The following is a 14,348-nucleotide window of genomic DNA, read 5'->3' as shown; positions in this document are numbered from 1 at the left end:
TTTACACACATGCACAGTCCTATAGAAGTCAATAGGAGTACTACCATGAGTAAGAATTACTCACGTGAGCAGGGTTGACAGCCCAAGGGGAGGGTCTAAACAGGCGAGTGGGCCTGTACTGCAGGAAGGTCACTGATTCCACTTTGGATTGCTCTGGGAGACATTTTTTAAATACTAACTTGTGCATGTGCTTTGAATCTAATGATAAGTGTCTGGAACACAGCAAAATACATGTAAACAGGCAGGCAATCAGCAATTACACGAGCCCCATTGGGAGGGAGACAGCTGCCGTCTCCATCCTTAACCAATGGAATTGGACGTAAGTCAAATGTAAAACATTCTCAGCTACATCCCATTCATTTCCCATAGCAAAGGCAGTTTAGCGACATCACTGCACATGCACTTTAACGATGCTGTTCAGAAGAGATCTTATAAATCCCTTTATAAACTAATGAGGGGACAGATTCACAACTGATGGAATTCCGCACAGCTCCACTAAAGGCAATGGAACAAGGCCAATCTATACCAGCTGAGGATCTGGCCCAAGGTCTCTTTCCCAGCTGATATTCCTGTTACATTGACTCCCGCAGCGGCTTTGGAACAAAGAAGGGGAAGAGAGAGGGAAAAATCAATTTAATTGCAGCTTAGTAAGCAAATGTGCTAAGTGTTGCTGGCAAAATGTGAGCACTTTATTGCGGGGGTGGGGGGGGGAATGGCTCTTTTCATTGCATGGGAAAGTGGGGTGATAACAAATCTACCAGGCTGTCATCTGGTTTTCACCCCTTTCCCTTCTTTAAACAGGAGGAAGCCTCTAAGAGGCACACAGTTAATGGTAGATATTTCGTGCTTGTACGATTCCATTTAATAGTCAATCCACTGCACCCTTTGTTGTTATCCGACACATAACTACCCTTTCATGCAAAGCGTCTCTCTTTAGCAGATCCCAGTTTTGCGTTCTCTGCAAATACATTCCAGTGATTTGTTTTATTGCACCAAATGCTGGGCTGTCCTCGTGGAAGGGGAATGGTTCTAACTACATTTCTCTTGCACAGCTGCAGCACGTTGCTTGTGTATTTTTTATTATTTCTCCCATGTTTTCTTTTCCATCAGCACAGAGACTCGAGCTAAGAAAAAGTACCAAATTGGCATCCTCCAGGGGCATGTGCGCTGCCAACCCTAATACCATCTGCAGAGCTTGCATATAAAGCAACACGCGTGCTCACAGGGACTGTGTTTTAAAAAGAGCTTGTTCAGTCATGTGCAAAATACCACACCCGCCCACGGGGATTATGACATCGAGCTGAGAAGTAGCACCACTTCTAGGGGCTGATCCTGCTGCCACTGAAGTCACTTCAAAAGTCCCATTGACCTCAAGTGGGCCAGGTTCAGCCCCTGAATGACTAAAGGACTGACTGTAATGGGGCTGCTCACAGGCCTTGGTGCTAGATGAAAGCAGGGCTCTTCGCTCCGGAGCTGAAATCCAACACTCATTACAGCCAGTGCCTTCTGCCAACCTTTGCAGTTCTTTGGTCACGAAAGCTGCCCAGGCAGCTCCTTCCAAACAGCTGTCCTATATCTGGAAAGTTGTCATTCCCTTATTTATATCCTGAGTAAACAATGTGCGTCCTTCCCAAAGAACAACACTGCGCCAAGTACCCCTTCGTATAAAACCTCTGCTCAGCTACTTAGACTTATCAGGATAAAACAGTGATGTACCAAATACATTGTATATACTTCACTGTGTGGTGGTGTTATGCAGAACAACACTGCTCCAAGTATTAGACCTTAAATTTGTACACTTACCTGTGCCTTATACATGCCTATTTACCCAGGTATTGGTCTGTAAATATCACTATATAGCACTGAGAGTTTTTTTAAATGGTTCAATAGACTACCTTATATTTTCTGCAAAAGATCTTATTCCTGTGACAAATTACTGTGGAAGGGGAGGAAAACAGGGACTTCAGTTGATGGTGATCAATCACCCTCACTCTTTGATATGGAAACCGGTGTGAAGCTCTTCCCACAGAGATGATGCTCATGAAAGGCACAAAGCCACTGCACCAAATTACAGTATATACATTATATATGTAATTTACTGTATATTGTGTAGCACCCAAAGTGTGCTAGGCACCCTTCAAACATGCAGATAGATACAGTTGCTGTCCCAAAGAGTTAATAAGCTGATAGCAATTTGGGGACAGATTTTCAGAAGAGCTCACTCAGTGGGCTGGGCTCTTCAGAGCTCTTAGGGCAATCTGGTCATAAGGGTCACAATGGGAGCTGCTGAGCAGCCAGCACTTTAGACAGATTTGGGGCCTAAGTGAGAGCTGAGCCCCAGTTGTGTGTGCTGAGCACTTGAAAAATCTGGCCCTAAGGTCTTTGTTAAAAAACAAACAGTCACTTCTCCTGCCACCTCTGAGATGGAACACAGCAGCTGTTTAGCTGCACACAGCATTGCCATGCAACAGTGTAGGCCAAGAAATGCAGAGTATGGTTTCCACCTGGAACTTGAGGGGAAAGTTTAGGTAGGTGGGATGCAGTTCTCAGAATTTTGCCAGGATATCAGGGTGCAAAGGTGCCAGGAGATTTTGCAGGACAGCACCCCTAGTACTCGGGTGAGACACAAGGCTCAGCACTGAATCAGAGGTCAATGCCTCCTACTAAACTGCCACCAGCACTTCCTGAGCATCTAGGTCAGTGGTGTTCACTGTGTCCCTCATGGCTCTAAATCAGGGATGTCCAGGGCCAACTGTGTTAAGAAGAAAATCTGTATTTGATTATGAACTGAATGTGTGTTCCCGGAGCTTCACTCTGTGATTTTTTAGCTGATGTGTCTGCATCCCTCTGAGGAGGAAGTAGAGGGCCCTGCCTCCCTAGCTACCTCTCACAGCTTCCTCCGCTGCCCTAGTACGAGCCAAGACAGGAGTGCTTCCAGCACCAGCTGTCCAGCCCCAGCTGCTCACCAGCCACGTTGCTGGCCCCCTTCTGCATGGCCGGGGAAGGAGATGATGGCTACGCTATCAGCCACTGGAATGTGGAAGTCCCAAGAAGATGAGAATAGGAGCTCTCCTGGTTCTGCTAGAGCTTAGGAGAATGCCTGACAAAGATCCTCTCCCAAACACAGCCACTCGGGGTACCCTAGAAAAGAAGAAGCTGAGAACTAACACCAGACAGATGAAAGGGAGCAGAAACCACCTGCAACTCCACTCCCGGGGTTTCTCCCAGCATTGGGGAGTCCTTAGCAAGCACAGAGGCAGCACCTACACTGCTCTTTCTCTCCACAGCCCCTCATGCAGAGGTGGAAAGGTAGGAGCATGTTGCATTAGGACTATCCCCTGTTGGCATATGACCCCTAATGGACTGTTGCCTGCTGGCACAGGTTACAGCAATCCCTAAAATATCAGTGTTTTGGCTGAGTAGCACAAAGAGAGCAGAACATGCCAGACACTCTGCCCCACAGTGCTGATTGCAATCACTTGACCTTTCTGAAAGAACATTTGGACCTCAGAAAGGCCACCACTGATCCAAGTGTTTCACGGGGGAGGGATAGCTCAGTGGTTTGAGCATTGGCCTGCTAAACCCAGGGTTGTGAGCTCAGCCCTTGAGGGGGCCATTTAGGGATCTAGGGTAAAAATCTGTATGGGGATTGGTCCTGCTTTAAGCAGGGAGTTAGACTAGATGACCTCCTGAGGTCCCTTCCAACCCTGATATTCTATGAAGGTCTCCCATCCACATACTGCTCTAGTTCAGAGATACTTAGTTTAGGAATTCTGACAGGATTAACCCAGAAGAGCAGACAACTTGCCAGCTATTTTATTCTACCCTGAGCTAGCCCCAAAGGAATAAAGACAAAAAGCAACACAGAGGGGAAATGACATAAATCTAATCCTCCTGCCACTGAATATATAGAAGTTCTTTTAAATAGTTCAACTGCCTTCTTCCTAATGATCAGAACCATATCTTCAGAGTATCTCTACCAGTGTCCTGACAAGGGCAGTCAGGACCAAGAGTCAGAGCAGGGTCAAACCTAAGGCTGAGAGTAGCAGGGAAGCTTGCAGCCAAGTTCCAGGCCAGGGTCAATAGCAAGGATCAGAGTACGTGTCAGGTTTCAGGTTCCGGGGCTGGAGGCAAGGTCCAAACTGAGCTGAGGTCAAAGCCAGGAGTTCAGGATCAGGAATGGTCATGGTAGTTACAGCAGATCCACACTGTTGCCTGGACCCTTCCTGGAATGACCCTTTGGTTTGTACAGGGCAGGGAGCCAATCAGGAGCTATGAGGCTGCTGCTTGTCAGAGCCCTTGAGGTGGGGCCTCCCATGGTTTGTGTTCACAGCAGCTAATGGGTAGTGAGACACAAATTACCATAGTTACAGCCATTGCTGGATGGCCGCCTGGAGGTGTTCACTAGCAGCTCTGTAGGCCTGTGTTTGAGATTCAGTGGGCCTTCCAATCTCAGTCCAAGAGTGAATGGCTTTGAATTTTCTTGGCAGCGTTGGGACTTCTCAAAATCTTTGTGCCTTCTCTCAGAGAAAGAAGAAAATGTTCTCCTTCCTCTAAAATGTCAAACGAAAGGTTTTAACTGCATCCAAGATTTATTGGGCTTCTTCTGAGTAAACAGCCAGCAATTTTTTACCGTTTTAAAATTTTTCTTGTTTTGCAAGCACAAAGCAATGGAAGGTTTCTGGACGCCCTGATGCTCATCACTTCATAAAGTAAACAGGTCTTGTTCAATCGATATTTATGTCCCTATCACTCACAGCTGCCATAAAGCTGGAATAGAATGGAATGGGGGTACATTCATTCGTTATAATTATCAGTGAAAAATTAACAAGGTTTTCATTTACTGACTATTGTTTTTCAGATATCTCAGAGAGACCACTCATGTGCAGTCAATAGATTAATTAAACAATACAGATAATATAAGCCTGACACCATTTGTCCATGACAGTTTTATTATTATTATAGCCAGCTGAGTTTTGCCTGACCACTTAGATTGCTAAATGCTGATGGAACTTTGTGTCCCGCTCAATGTTCAACAAAGACACAATGGTTAGCAACCCGCGTGGATATAGTGGAGGAAAACTATTTTCAAAGCCTAGTTACAGTTAGGAAAGTGACTGAGAAAACAGCTCCTTCTTATTCAGCAGGTCTGCTCCTTGGCTCTGCCTGAGTCACACGAACACAAAAATGAGTGTGTTGTTTTTTATCACTGTTAGAGATGCAGTTGAAATACAGGTATGGGAGCACAAACTAGATTTGATTCTGGATCATGCATCACCAGTTTGTTAGTGTTCTAGACATACTGCTAAGCCTGCCTTTACTCTTGGACATTTCTGAGAGGGCATTCATTGATGAGTGTCATTATAGGTCCCATCCTGTGACCATCAAAGTCAGTGCCAAATCCCCCACTGGCTTCAACGGGCACAGGATCAAGCCCTCTATTATGTTATATTGGCAGGCTAGTGTTCATGTTGGAATAGGCAGTTCAGTTAATTACTGTGTTAAGATCTTAATTTTGGCAGTGTACATTGCTGTTTTAATCTATGTTAAACACCTCCAGGAGACTGGTGCTGTAAAACCTGGAGAAATTAAAGGAAGAAAGATTATCAGATGAACTCTGGATGCAGAATCTTTCCAGCTGGTGCTGATGCAGAAAGAATGCAATGTGCTATTCAGATCCCAAATGCAGAACTGGCAACCACCTTTCTGGCTATGGGCCCAACCTTGCAAGGCACGGAGCAAGGGTGCTGGAACCTTCAGGGGGCTGCACAGCGCCCCCCGCAGCCCCAGTTGCTTCCAACAGGAATTGTGGGTTCTCAGCAGCTTATAGAACAAATGGGTATAAACTGGACACTAAGAAGTTTAGAATTGAAATTAGACGAAGGTTTCTAACCATTAGAGGAGTGAAGTTCTGGAACAGCCTTCCAAGGGGAGTAGTGGGGGCAAAAGACATATCTGGCTTTAAGATTAAGCTTGATAAGTTTATGGAAGGGATGGTATGACAGGAGAGCCTAATTTTGGCAACTGATCTCTGATTATCGCCAGATAAGTATGCCCAGTGGTTGGTGATGGAATGTTGGATGGGATGGGATCTGAGTTACTGCAGAGAATTCTTTTCTGAGTGCTGGCTGGTGAGTCTTGCCCACATGCTCAGGGTTTAGCTGATCGCCATATTTGGGGTCGGGAAGGAATTTTCCTCCGGGGCAGATTGGCAGAGGCCCTGGAGGTTTTTCGTCTTCCCCTGCAGCGTGGGGCATGAGTCACTTGCTGGTGGATTCTCTGCAGCTTGAGGTCTTCAAACCACAATTTGAAGACTTCAATAACTCAGGCATAGGTTAGGGGTTTGTTATAGAAGTGGATGGGTAGGGTTCTGTGGCCTGCTTTGTGCAGGGGGTCAGACTAGATGATCACATTGGTCCCTTCTGACCCTAGAATCTATGAATCTATAGGAAGCTCTGATCACTTCACAGGATCAGCCCCCCATACACACTGCATTTTAACATTAACCATTCCCTTTTGTTGAACAAACTATATCTACAATAATAGTTACAGGACATGGCATATTTTGTGGTTTAAATTTTTTTTTTAATACCCTCCAGTGTTTGTAACTCCTCCTTGGAAACTTGAAAATAGCATTTGTTTCTCCAGGAGGTTTTTAGTTCCATGTTTCTTACCATGACATTAACCAAGCCTTGTTATTTTAGATAGTTGAAGAGTCTTCTGGAATGCCCAGATGTCTCCTTCCTTCACGGTTCAGTCCCACTCATAAAGGTCCTGGTCTCCTCCAGAATCCATCAGTTATGCTTAATCCATACACCAGCAGGAGTAACAGGGGGCTTCTTTCCCTTTTAAAGCCCTCCCAAGCCCTGCCTGCCCCAGAAAGTGAGAGGCCAACCAAGCTTGAAACCTGACCACTGCCAGCATCAGCACAAGCACTGGGAATTGGGTTTGCCAGCTCAGTGCCATTAAGCAGAGCCCACTGCATGTATTCCTCACAAACCAATCTGGGAATTTACTTGTAATTAATCCAGCATATCAATTTCTCTCATTATGTCTTAATCTAATTAAGTTATTAATTTCTATGTGTGTTTTTTTTAATGAGAGAAAGACAAAACTCCTGCAAAAAACACAGAGAGGCAGTGCTGTCTAGTGGTTAGAACAGGGGCAGGGACTCAGAATTCCTGGGTTCTGCTCCAAGCTCTGACACTGACACACTAGGTGATTTTAGGCAAGTCATGGATGACCTGATTTTCCAAGGCGCTGAGCCACTCTCTCTCCCTTGAATCAATGGGTGCTGGACATGCTTAGTGCCTTTGAAGACCTCAGTTTGCTCCTCTGGAAAACAGAAGGGGCAGGAGGCATTGGCTGGCACTGATTAATGCTTGTGAAGTGCTTGGAGATCCTGAAACGAAAGGCTCTGTAAGTATAGAATATAATCACTGAACCTCAGCTGATCAGAAACACAGAATTGCTGTACAGTCGCTCCCTAGTAAACCATCCAGCAGACAGGATTAATTTTACTAATCTCTTGCTTGCTAACTGGCTCACCTGATTAGGTGCCTGCTAGACAGCAGACACTAGAAGACAGTCACACCAATCCAGCGGGGCTCGCTGCACTCACCTTCCTTCACAGCTTGAGGGGACTCCAAAAAGAACAGGAGAGAAGCACAGAAACATTTTCCCTAGCCAGGCAAATAAGATTCAAACTGTCCTTGGACGGACTGGGGACTTCATTCTATAACCAGCTAGGCGACTTTTAGTGGGACATATTTTTAATTCCATGCCCCATTGTTACTATGAGATTATTGCTTAAAATAAAGACCTCAGCAAGAAGTCACCTGCTTGAGTAAAGCACTGCAGGCCTTCCTTAGACAGAGGAATTGTTCCATGGCAACTCCTAAATGTGATAAAGGGCTGGCTTGATGCACCCACTAGCCAGTGATGCTCTGAGTTAGGAAGGAATGAAGAAAGTGACTAAAAGAAAAGTGAGCAAGGCTAGGAAAGAAGCAGAGAGAGGCTCAGTAAGGTGATAGCTACGTCTACACTGCAGCTTGGACCATGATTCCCAGTGTGGCTAGACAGATACGCTAGTTCTGCTTAAGATAGTGCCCTAAAAATACGCATTGTAGCCAGGGGTAGCAGAGGTGGTGGCTCAGACTAGCCACCCAAGCACATACATAGGGACTCCACAGGTTTGTACTCAGGTGACTAGCCAGAGCTGCGGCCCATGCTTCACCAGATACGCTGATATTTTTAGCGCACTAGCTCAATTGGAGCTAGTACGTGTCTGTTTACCCATGCTGGGAAGTCTGGTCCCAGCTGCAGCATAGATGGAGCCTCAGAGTGTGGTGCAGGGAGATAAAAGTAAGAAGAAATAAGAGGTGAAACCAGGTAAAATAAAACAAGCATGCTCCTATCCATTCTGCCAATAGAATATCAGCATAGGGAAAGCCTAGCCACTGGGATAATGTCCTGGACACCCATGTAGGAGACTCAGTTAGATTCCTTAGGCCTAGTGCTCGTCTCACCAGTGTAGAGCAGGAATGCTTTGCCATGGAGCTTGATGAATGGAGACACCTCATTTCTCTATTAGCAGTTGGACAACCAGTTTATCTCATTATTTTACAAATCATGTTTCTGCCATTACAATATGAGCTCCTTCTAGGAAGTTGGAGAAGGTAAGGAGGAACTATCTGCATACCGCAAAAGTATTGCCTGAAACTGGGTTAGCAGCTAGCCAATATCCAAAATACATAATCTCATGGCCAGAGGATTGTACTGTCCTGTGCCCAACCACCTAGTCTCCCTTTATTGCTGCTTCACTAGCTTTGATGCACATATATGAAACCAGATTTGGATCCCTTAAGAGGGGTTAAACGAAGTGACACCATGTTCCTTTTCTGACAAGTAGCTCATATTTCATATTACTCAAAAGTAGTTTCCAAAGCCAAAAATATAATGCACTAAAAAATGAATCTGTACTCTATGAATCTCAGGGGGATGCAACTGTTTTGATGGAAAATTCAGAGGAAATGAAGGAGAGGCAATTTCAGCTGTCAGATTTCTGGAGTTATGGCAACTTGGCAGGTGTAACTTAGAAATTTAGGGCTTAATCCTGTAGCCATGAGGAAATTACCCTTGACTTCAGTAGGAACAGGATCAGGCCAGTAACAAGGTTAGCTGTCCAAAGAGCAGGGGAGAACTACATCTCTATGTGTTCTGTGGATATTCAAAGGGGGCTGTAAAATGAAGAATCAATTCTACTGCAACTGTTGTTAGCAAAAAAAAGTTCATTTGAAGGAGAATACAGTACATCATGGCTGGCAGGTGACTTTTTATTTTGCAGTTTTGAAGAGTGCATTTTCAATACAAGCCTATTTACCCAAAGGGATAGTTATGGTTAAGAGAGCACTTCCATTCCAAACCTCTGTTTCCAGTGACTTATTACCTTCCCCCACAAAAATGATCTTTGGGCCTGAAATTGCACAAGCTCATTCCCCCATCCTAGATAGGTGAGATTATGGAAAGCCTGAAAAAATCCATACAGTCATTTTTGTCTGAAAAAAAAAGCATGAAAAACTAGTGACTTTTGCCACTTGAAAACCAATGTATTTTTACCAATTTAAGAACTTTTTCAAACAGTGATTTGGATTTAAAGTTCCAGACTTGGCATATACATAGTCATTTGTGAGGAATAGCTTACACAGACACAGCTGATATAAAAATCATGAGCCAGAGGCCCATCTCAGTTACACTGGTATAAATCTGGAGTGAAGGCCTGATCCAAAGTCCTTTAAGATGCCCATTAACTTTATTGGTTTTAGATTAGATCCTAAGCCCTCTAATTTCGACCAAGTCAGTCCAGATTTACAGTGGTATAATTAAAATCAGAATCTGGTCCCATGTATTTCAAACAGTTAGTTCTTTACCAATGGTAGTACCACCATAGGTTATTAAAATGGAAATAATTTTGAAAAAGTCCCTGGTTTATGCTGCTTGTGTACTTTTTGCATTTCATGCAGTTTGAACTGTGAAACTGAACTGGTCAGTTTCAGTTTCTGTTTATAATAAGTTGCAGGTTGCAGTCTCATGCACTGTACATTGCTGTTCTTTGGGCTCAGAAACTGCAAGGGAATGCTCAAGTCCAACCAGAAACTGCTTTCACTGGGGTGCCTGATTTTATAGGGACAGTCCCGATATTTGGGGCTTTTTCTTATATAGGCTCCTATTACCCCCCACCCCATCCCAATTTTTCACACTTGCTATCTGATCACCCTAGTTTTCACTGAGACAAAAACCAATTTCACTGAAATATTTATATTCATATTAGGACCCCCACCTTTTTTGTTTAACTACATAAGTGTAGTGATTTAAACCAGTTGATGGCATCTGCAACTCTGCCACGGACTCACAATGATGGACAAATCCATTAAATTCTGTGTGCTTCTCTGTCTTTAAAATGGGTCTAGTCATGCCTACCTCACAGGAGGGTTGTGAGGATCATTCACTTATTGTTTATAAAGTGCTTAGAAATCTACAGATGAAAACTGACAGTGTAAACTGCTTTCCTTGTGCGCTACATGTCCCCCCTTGTGCCTGATCCACAGAGGACACAGGTTTGCTATAATATCCTGCTAGGGGACCTGGCCCGGATTCAGCAGCCCATCTGTATTCCACAAACAGATGCCTGATGTTAAGTATGTGCTAAGTCCCAGTGGGCTTTGCTGAATAGGGGTGGAATAAAGCACACGCTGAAATACTCTGCTGAATTGGGGCCTTAGCTCATTTCATACTGTAGAGACTCATGCTTTTAGCTCTGGAGCGCCAGTCATTAATGATGATAACCATTACAAGTGTGCAAAGTTGTATTCATTACTATGCTGAGTGCATCATTTTCTTACCAATTTAGTTATACACCAAGCACAGCTATCCAGAGCATTCAATTCAATTACTATTTTAAATTTAGAATACAAGGTAGTGTGCTCACAGCAAGCCAAATAACAAGAAAAGTTTATATACCTCTAACAGGCAAATATTAAACTTGAGACTGATACAGGGAAAAGGGAGTGGATAGAGACATTAAAACTTTTGGCACAGATCGTATAAGCAGAAAACTAGAGCATGATAAAACTATCTAGCCGTGGTAAAGTCTAGTGAGGTCACATTTGCACCGAGCGCAGTTACAGTCAGCATATAAAAACAAGTAGCATAGGAATGAAGACGACACAGCAGACAGAAAAAATGATGCATGGACTTGAGAATCTTGGTTAGTCAAAAAGATCATAGAGACATAGGCTGGCATTCTGAGAGAATACTTTAATTCCCAAGGCCAACAGAACAAGTAAGGGCTACAAGGCTGAGTACAGTGCTTTCAGATACCTGACAAGGTGGCATGAACTTCAGAGAAGGCATCCAACCAATAATAGGAATTGAAGCAAGAATGCAGTGGATCTAATTTACCTCGATTTCTGTAAAGCATTTGATACAGTTCCACATGGAGAATTATTAGCTAAATTGGAAAAGACAGGGATCAATATGAAAATTGAAACGTGGATAAGGAAATGGTTAAAGGGGAGACAACAACAGGTCATACTGAAAGGTAAACTGTTAGGCTAGAGGGAGGTTACTAATGGATCAATTTTGGGACCAATCTTTTTATTACTGACCTTGGCAAAAAAGGGAGAATGTGCTAATGAAGTTTGTGGATGACACAAAGCTGGGAGGTATTGCCAATACAGAGAAGGACCGGGATATCATACAGGAAGATCTGGATGACATTCTAAACTGGAGTAATAGTAATAGGATGAAATTTAATAGTGAAAAGTGCAAGGTCATGCACTTAGGGATTAATAACAATAATTTTTGTTATAAACTGGGGACACATCAGTTGGAAGTAACAGAGGAGGAGAAGGACCTCGGAGTATTGGGTTGATCACAGGATGACTATGTGATATGGCCGCAAATGTGATATGGCCGTGAAAAAGCCTAATGTGGTCTTGAGATGCATTAGGCGAGGTATTTCCAGTAGAGATAAGGAGGTGTTAGTATCGTTATACAAGGCACTGGTGAGACCTCATCTGGAATACTGTGTGCAGTTCTGGTCTCTCATGTTTAAAAAGGATGAATTCATACTGGAATAGGTACAGAGAAGGGCTACTAGGATGATCTGAGGAATGGAAAACCTGTCATATGAAAGGAGACTCAAAGAGTTTGGCTTGTTTAGCTTAACCCAAAGAAGGCTGAGGGGAGATATGATTGCTCACTATAAATATATCAGAGGATAAATACCAGGGAGGGAGAGAAATTTATAAGCTCAGTAGCAATGTGGACACAAGAACAAATGGATATAAACTGGCCATCAGGAAGTTTAGACTTGAAATTAGATGAAGGTTTCTAACCATCAGAGGAGTGAAGTTCTGGAACAGCCTTCCAAGGGGAGCAGTAGGGGCAGAAGACATATCTGGCTTCAAGACTGAGCTTGATAAGTTTATGGAGGGGATGGTATCATAGGATAGCCTAATTTTGGCAATTAATTGATCTTTGACTATTAGGGGTAAATATGCCCAATGACCTGTGATGGGATGTTAGATGGGGTGGGATCTGAGTTACTACAGAGAATTCTTTCCTGGGTGTTTGGCTGGTGAGTCTTGCCCACATGCTCAGGGTTTAGCTGATCGCCATATTTGGGGTCAGGAAGGAATTTTCCTCCAGGGCAGATTGGCAGAGGCCCTGGGGTTTTTTTGACTTCCTCTCTAGGATGGGGCAAGGGTCACTTGCAGGAGGATTCTCTGCATCCTGAAGTCTTTAAACCACGATTTGAGGACTTTATTAGTTCAGACGTAGGTTAGGGGGTTGATACAGGAGTGAGTGGGTGAGATTCTGTGGCCTGCACTGTGCAAGAGGTCAGGCTAGATGATCATAATGGTCCCTTCTGACCTTAAAGTCTATGATTCTATGTACGTGGGCAGGATTCTGATCTGACTCACACACACTGGTATAAATCAGGAGTAATTCCATCGAGAGCAATGAAGTTACACTGATGTAAAGCTAACTGAGGTAAGCAAGAAAAGAACTGGGTCCATCCTGAGCAGAGAATACACAGAATAAAAACTCTCAGAGGCAGCAATGGCTAATGTGACTCAGAGAAAGGAATTAAGCAAATAGGGAAGAGGAGAAAATACTTACTGTATGTACTTTACACAACTGCAAAACCTCTGGAGAGGGAGCAATCTGGGAGGGGCTTTCTGGCGCCCACCCCTCCCAAACATTTCTTACGGGGTCCTTTTCTCAGCGTTCACAAATGAGGGAATGCTCAGGTCGGGTCATATCCTGCAGGGCAAAACTCCCGCAGATTGCAAGGAAACCAGTGAGCTAATCTCCAGTCCCATCACAGCAAACGCTGCTTGCCTTTGGGCTATCGCTAGGCTGCCGTACAATCCTGTTCGCTCCTCCAGCCCCACATACATTAAAAACCCTTGGGGAGCAGGAAGAGATGGTGGCAGAGGGTTAATGGACAAATGTGAGCCACTGGTGATGGTGCTCTCAGAGCATCATGCCCTGGTTCGATTGCCTTCTCTAAGGAAAGGAAGAACCTAAAGGACTTGACTGTGAAACTGTTGCAAAGTTGGCACCCAGTTCCCCAAGCCTGGCGTACAGCGTGAGCACAAGCGGTTCTCCCACATGTGACGGTTCCCAAAGCTGCACGTGTGCTCGGGGCATTTCCCCGCGCCCGCTTGCTCGGGCTCTAGCCGCGGGCGGGACAGCTGCGCACACCACGCTGCTCTTGCAAAGCCCCCTCGCGCCGATCCGGGCTGGACCCCGGCCACCAGTCCCCGAAGAGAAGCGGGTGCTCGTTACCTTTGGCGTCTGCCCTTCGGCTCCTGCCACCTCCAGTCTCCTCCTCGCCCCCAAGAAGAAGAGGAGAGCAGCGAGCCACAGGATCCCCGCCAGAGACAGCGCCAGCCGGCGACTCGGCCGTCTCATGGCTCAAAAGTCCCGCCTGGCGGCGAGGCGCGGGGCAGAGGGGCTGGCGGAGCGATACCGGCGGGCTGCTCCCCCGGCGCGGGGCATGGCTGCAGCGGGGGCTGCTCCGAGCCTGGGCGGAGACAGAGAGCGGCGATCCCGGGCGGGGCGGGGGAGGAGGAGGAGGTACCAGGGGTGGAGCGGGAAGGGAGCGGCCGCGGCTCGCCCAGGGAGCTGCAGCGCCAGACAGTGTCAGGCTCCCTGGGAGGCAGGAAGGTGGCGGGGTGTCTCCGGCTGGCAGCCCCCCGGGAGCAGGGAGAGGCGCTGCCAGCCACGGCTCCTTCCTTTCCCCAGCGCTGCTGGGATCACGCCGGCTCAGCCCTCCG

At 45.5% G+C, this 14,348-nt stretch overlaps 1 protein-coding gene across 2 annotated transcripts in view; it reads right to left on the bottom strand.

The window, feature by feature from the left end:
* GALNT14 (polypeptide N-acetylgalactosaminyltransferase 14) overlaps nucleotides 1–14,060 on the bottom strand; it is a 203,599-nt gene extending 189,539 nt beyond the window's left edge. For both annotated transcript variants that reach the window (XM_050948561.1, XM_050948562.1), the window contains exon 1: nucleotides 13,858–14,060. In XM_050948561.1, coding sequence (XP_050804518.1) covers nucleotides 13,858–13,983 — 126 coding nt within the window. In that variant the 5' untranslated portion in view covers nucleotides 13,984–14,060. The remainder of the gene's footprint in view (nucleotides 1–13,857) is intronic.
* Nucleotides 14,061–14,348: the final 288 nt, after the last annotated feature.

The sequence above is a fragment of the Gopherus flavomarginatus genome, chromosome 4 (assembly GCF_025201925.1).
Source record: "Gopherus flavomarginatus isolate rGopFla2 chromosome 4, rGopFla2.mat.asm, whole genome shotgun sequence".
NCBI lineage: Eukaryota > Metazoa > Chordata > Testudines > Testudinidae > Gopherus > Gopherus flavomarginatus.
This window is presented reverse-complemented; position numbering and strand designations above follow the sequence as displayed.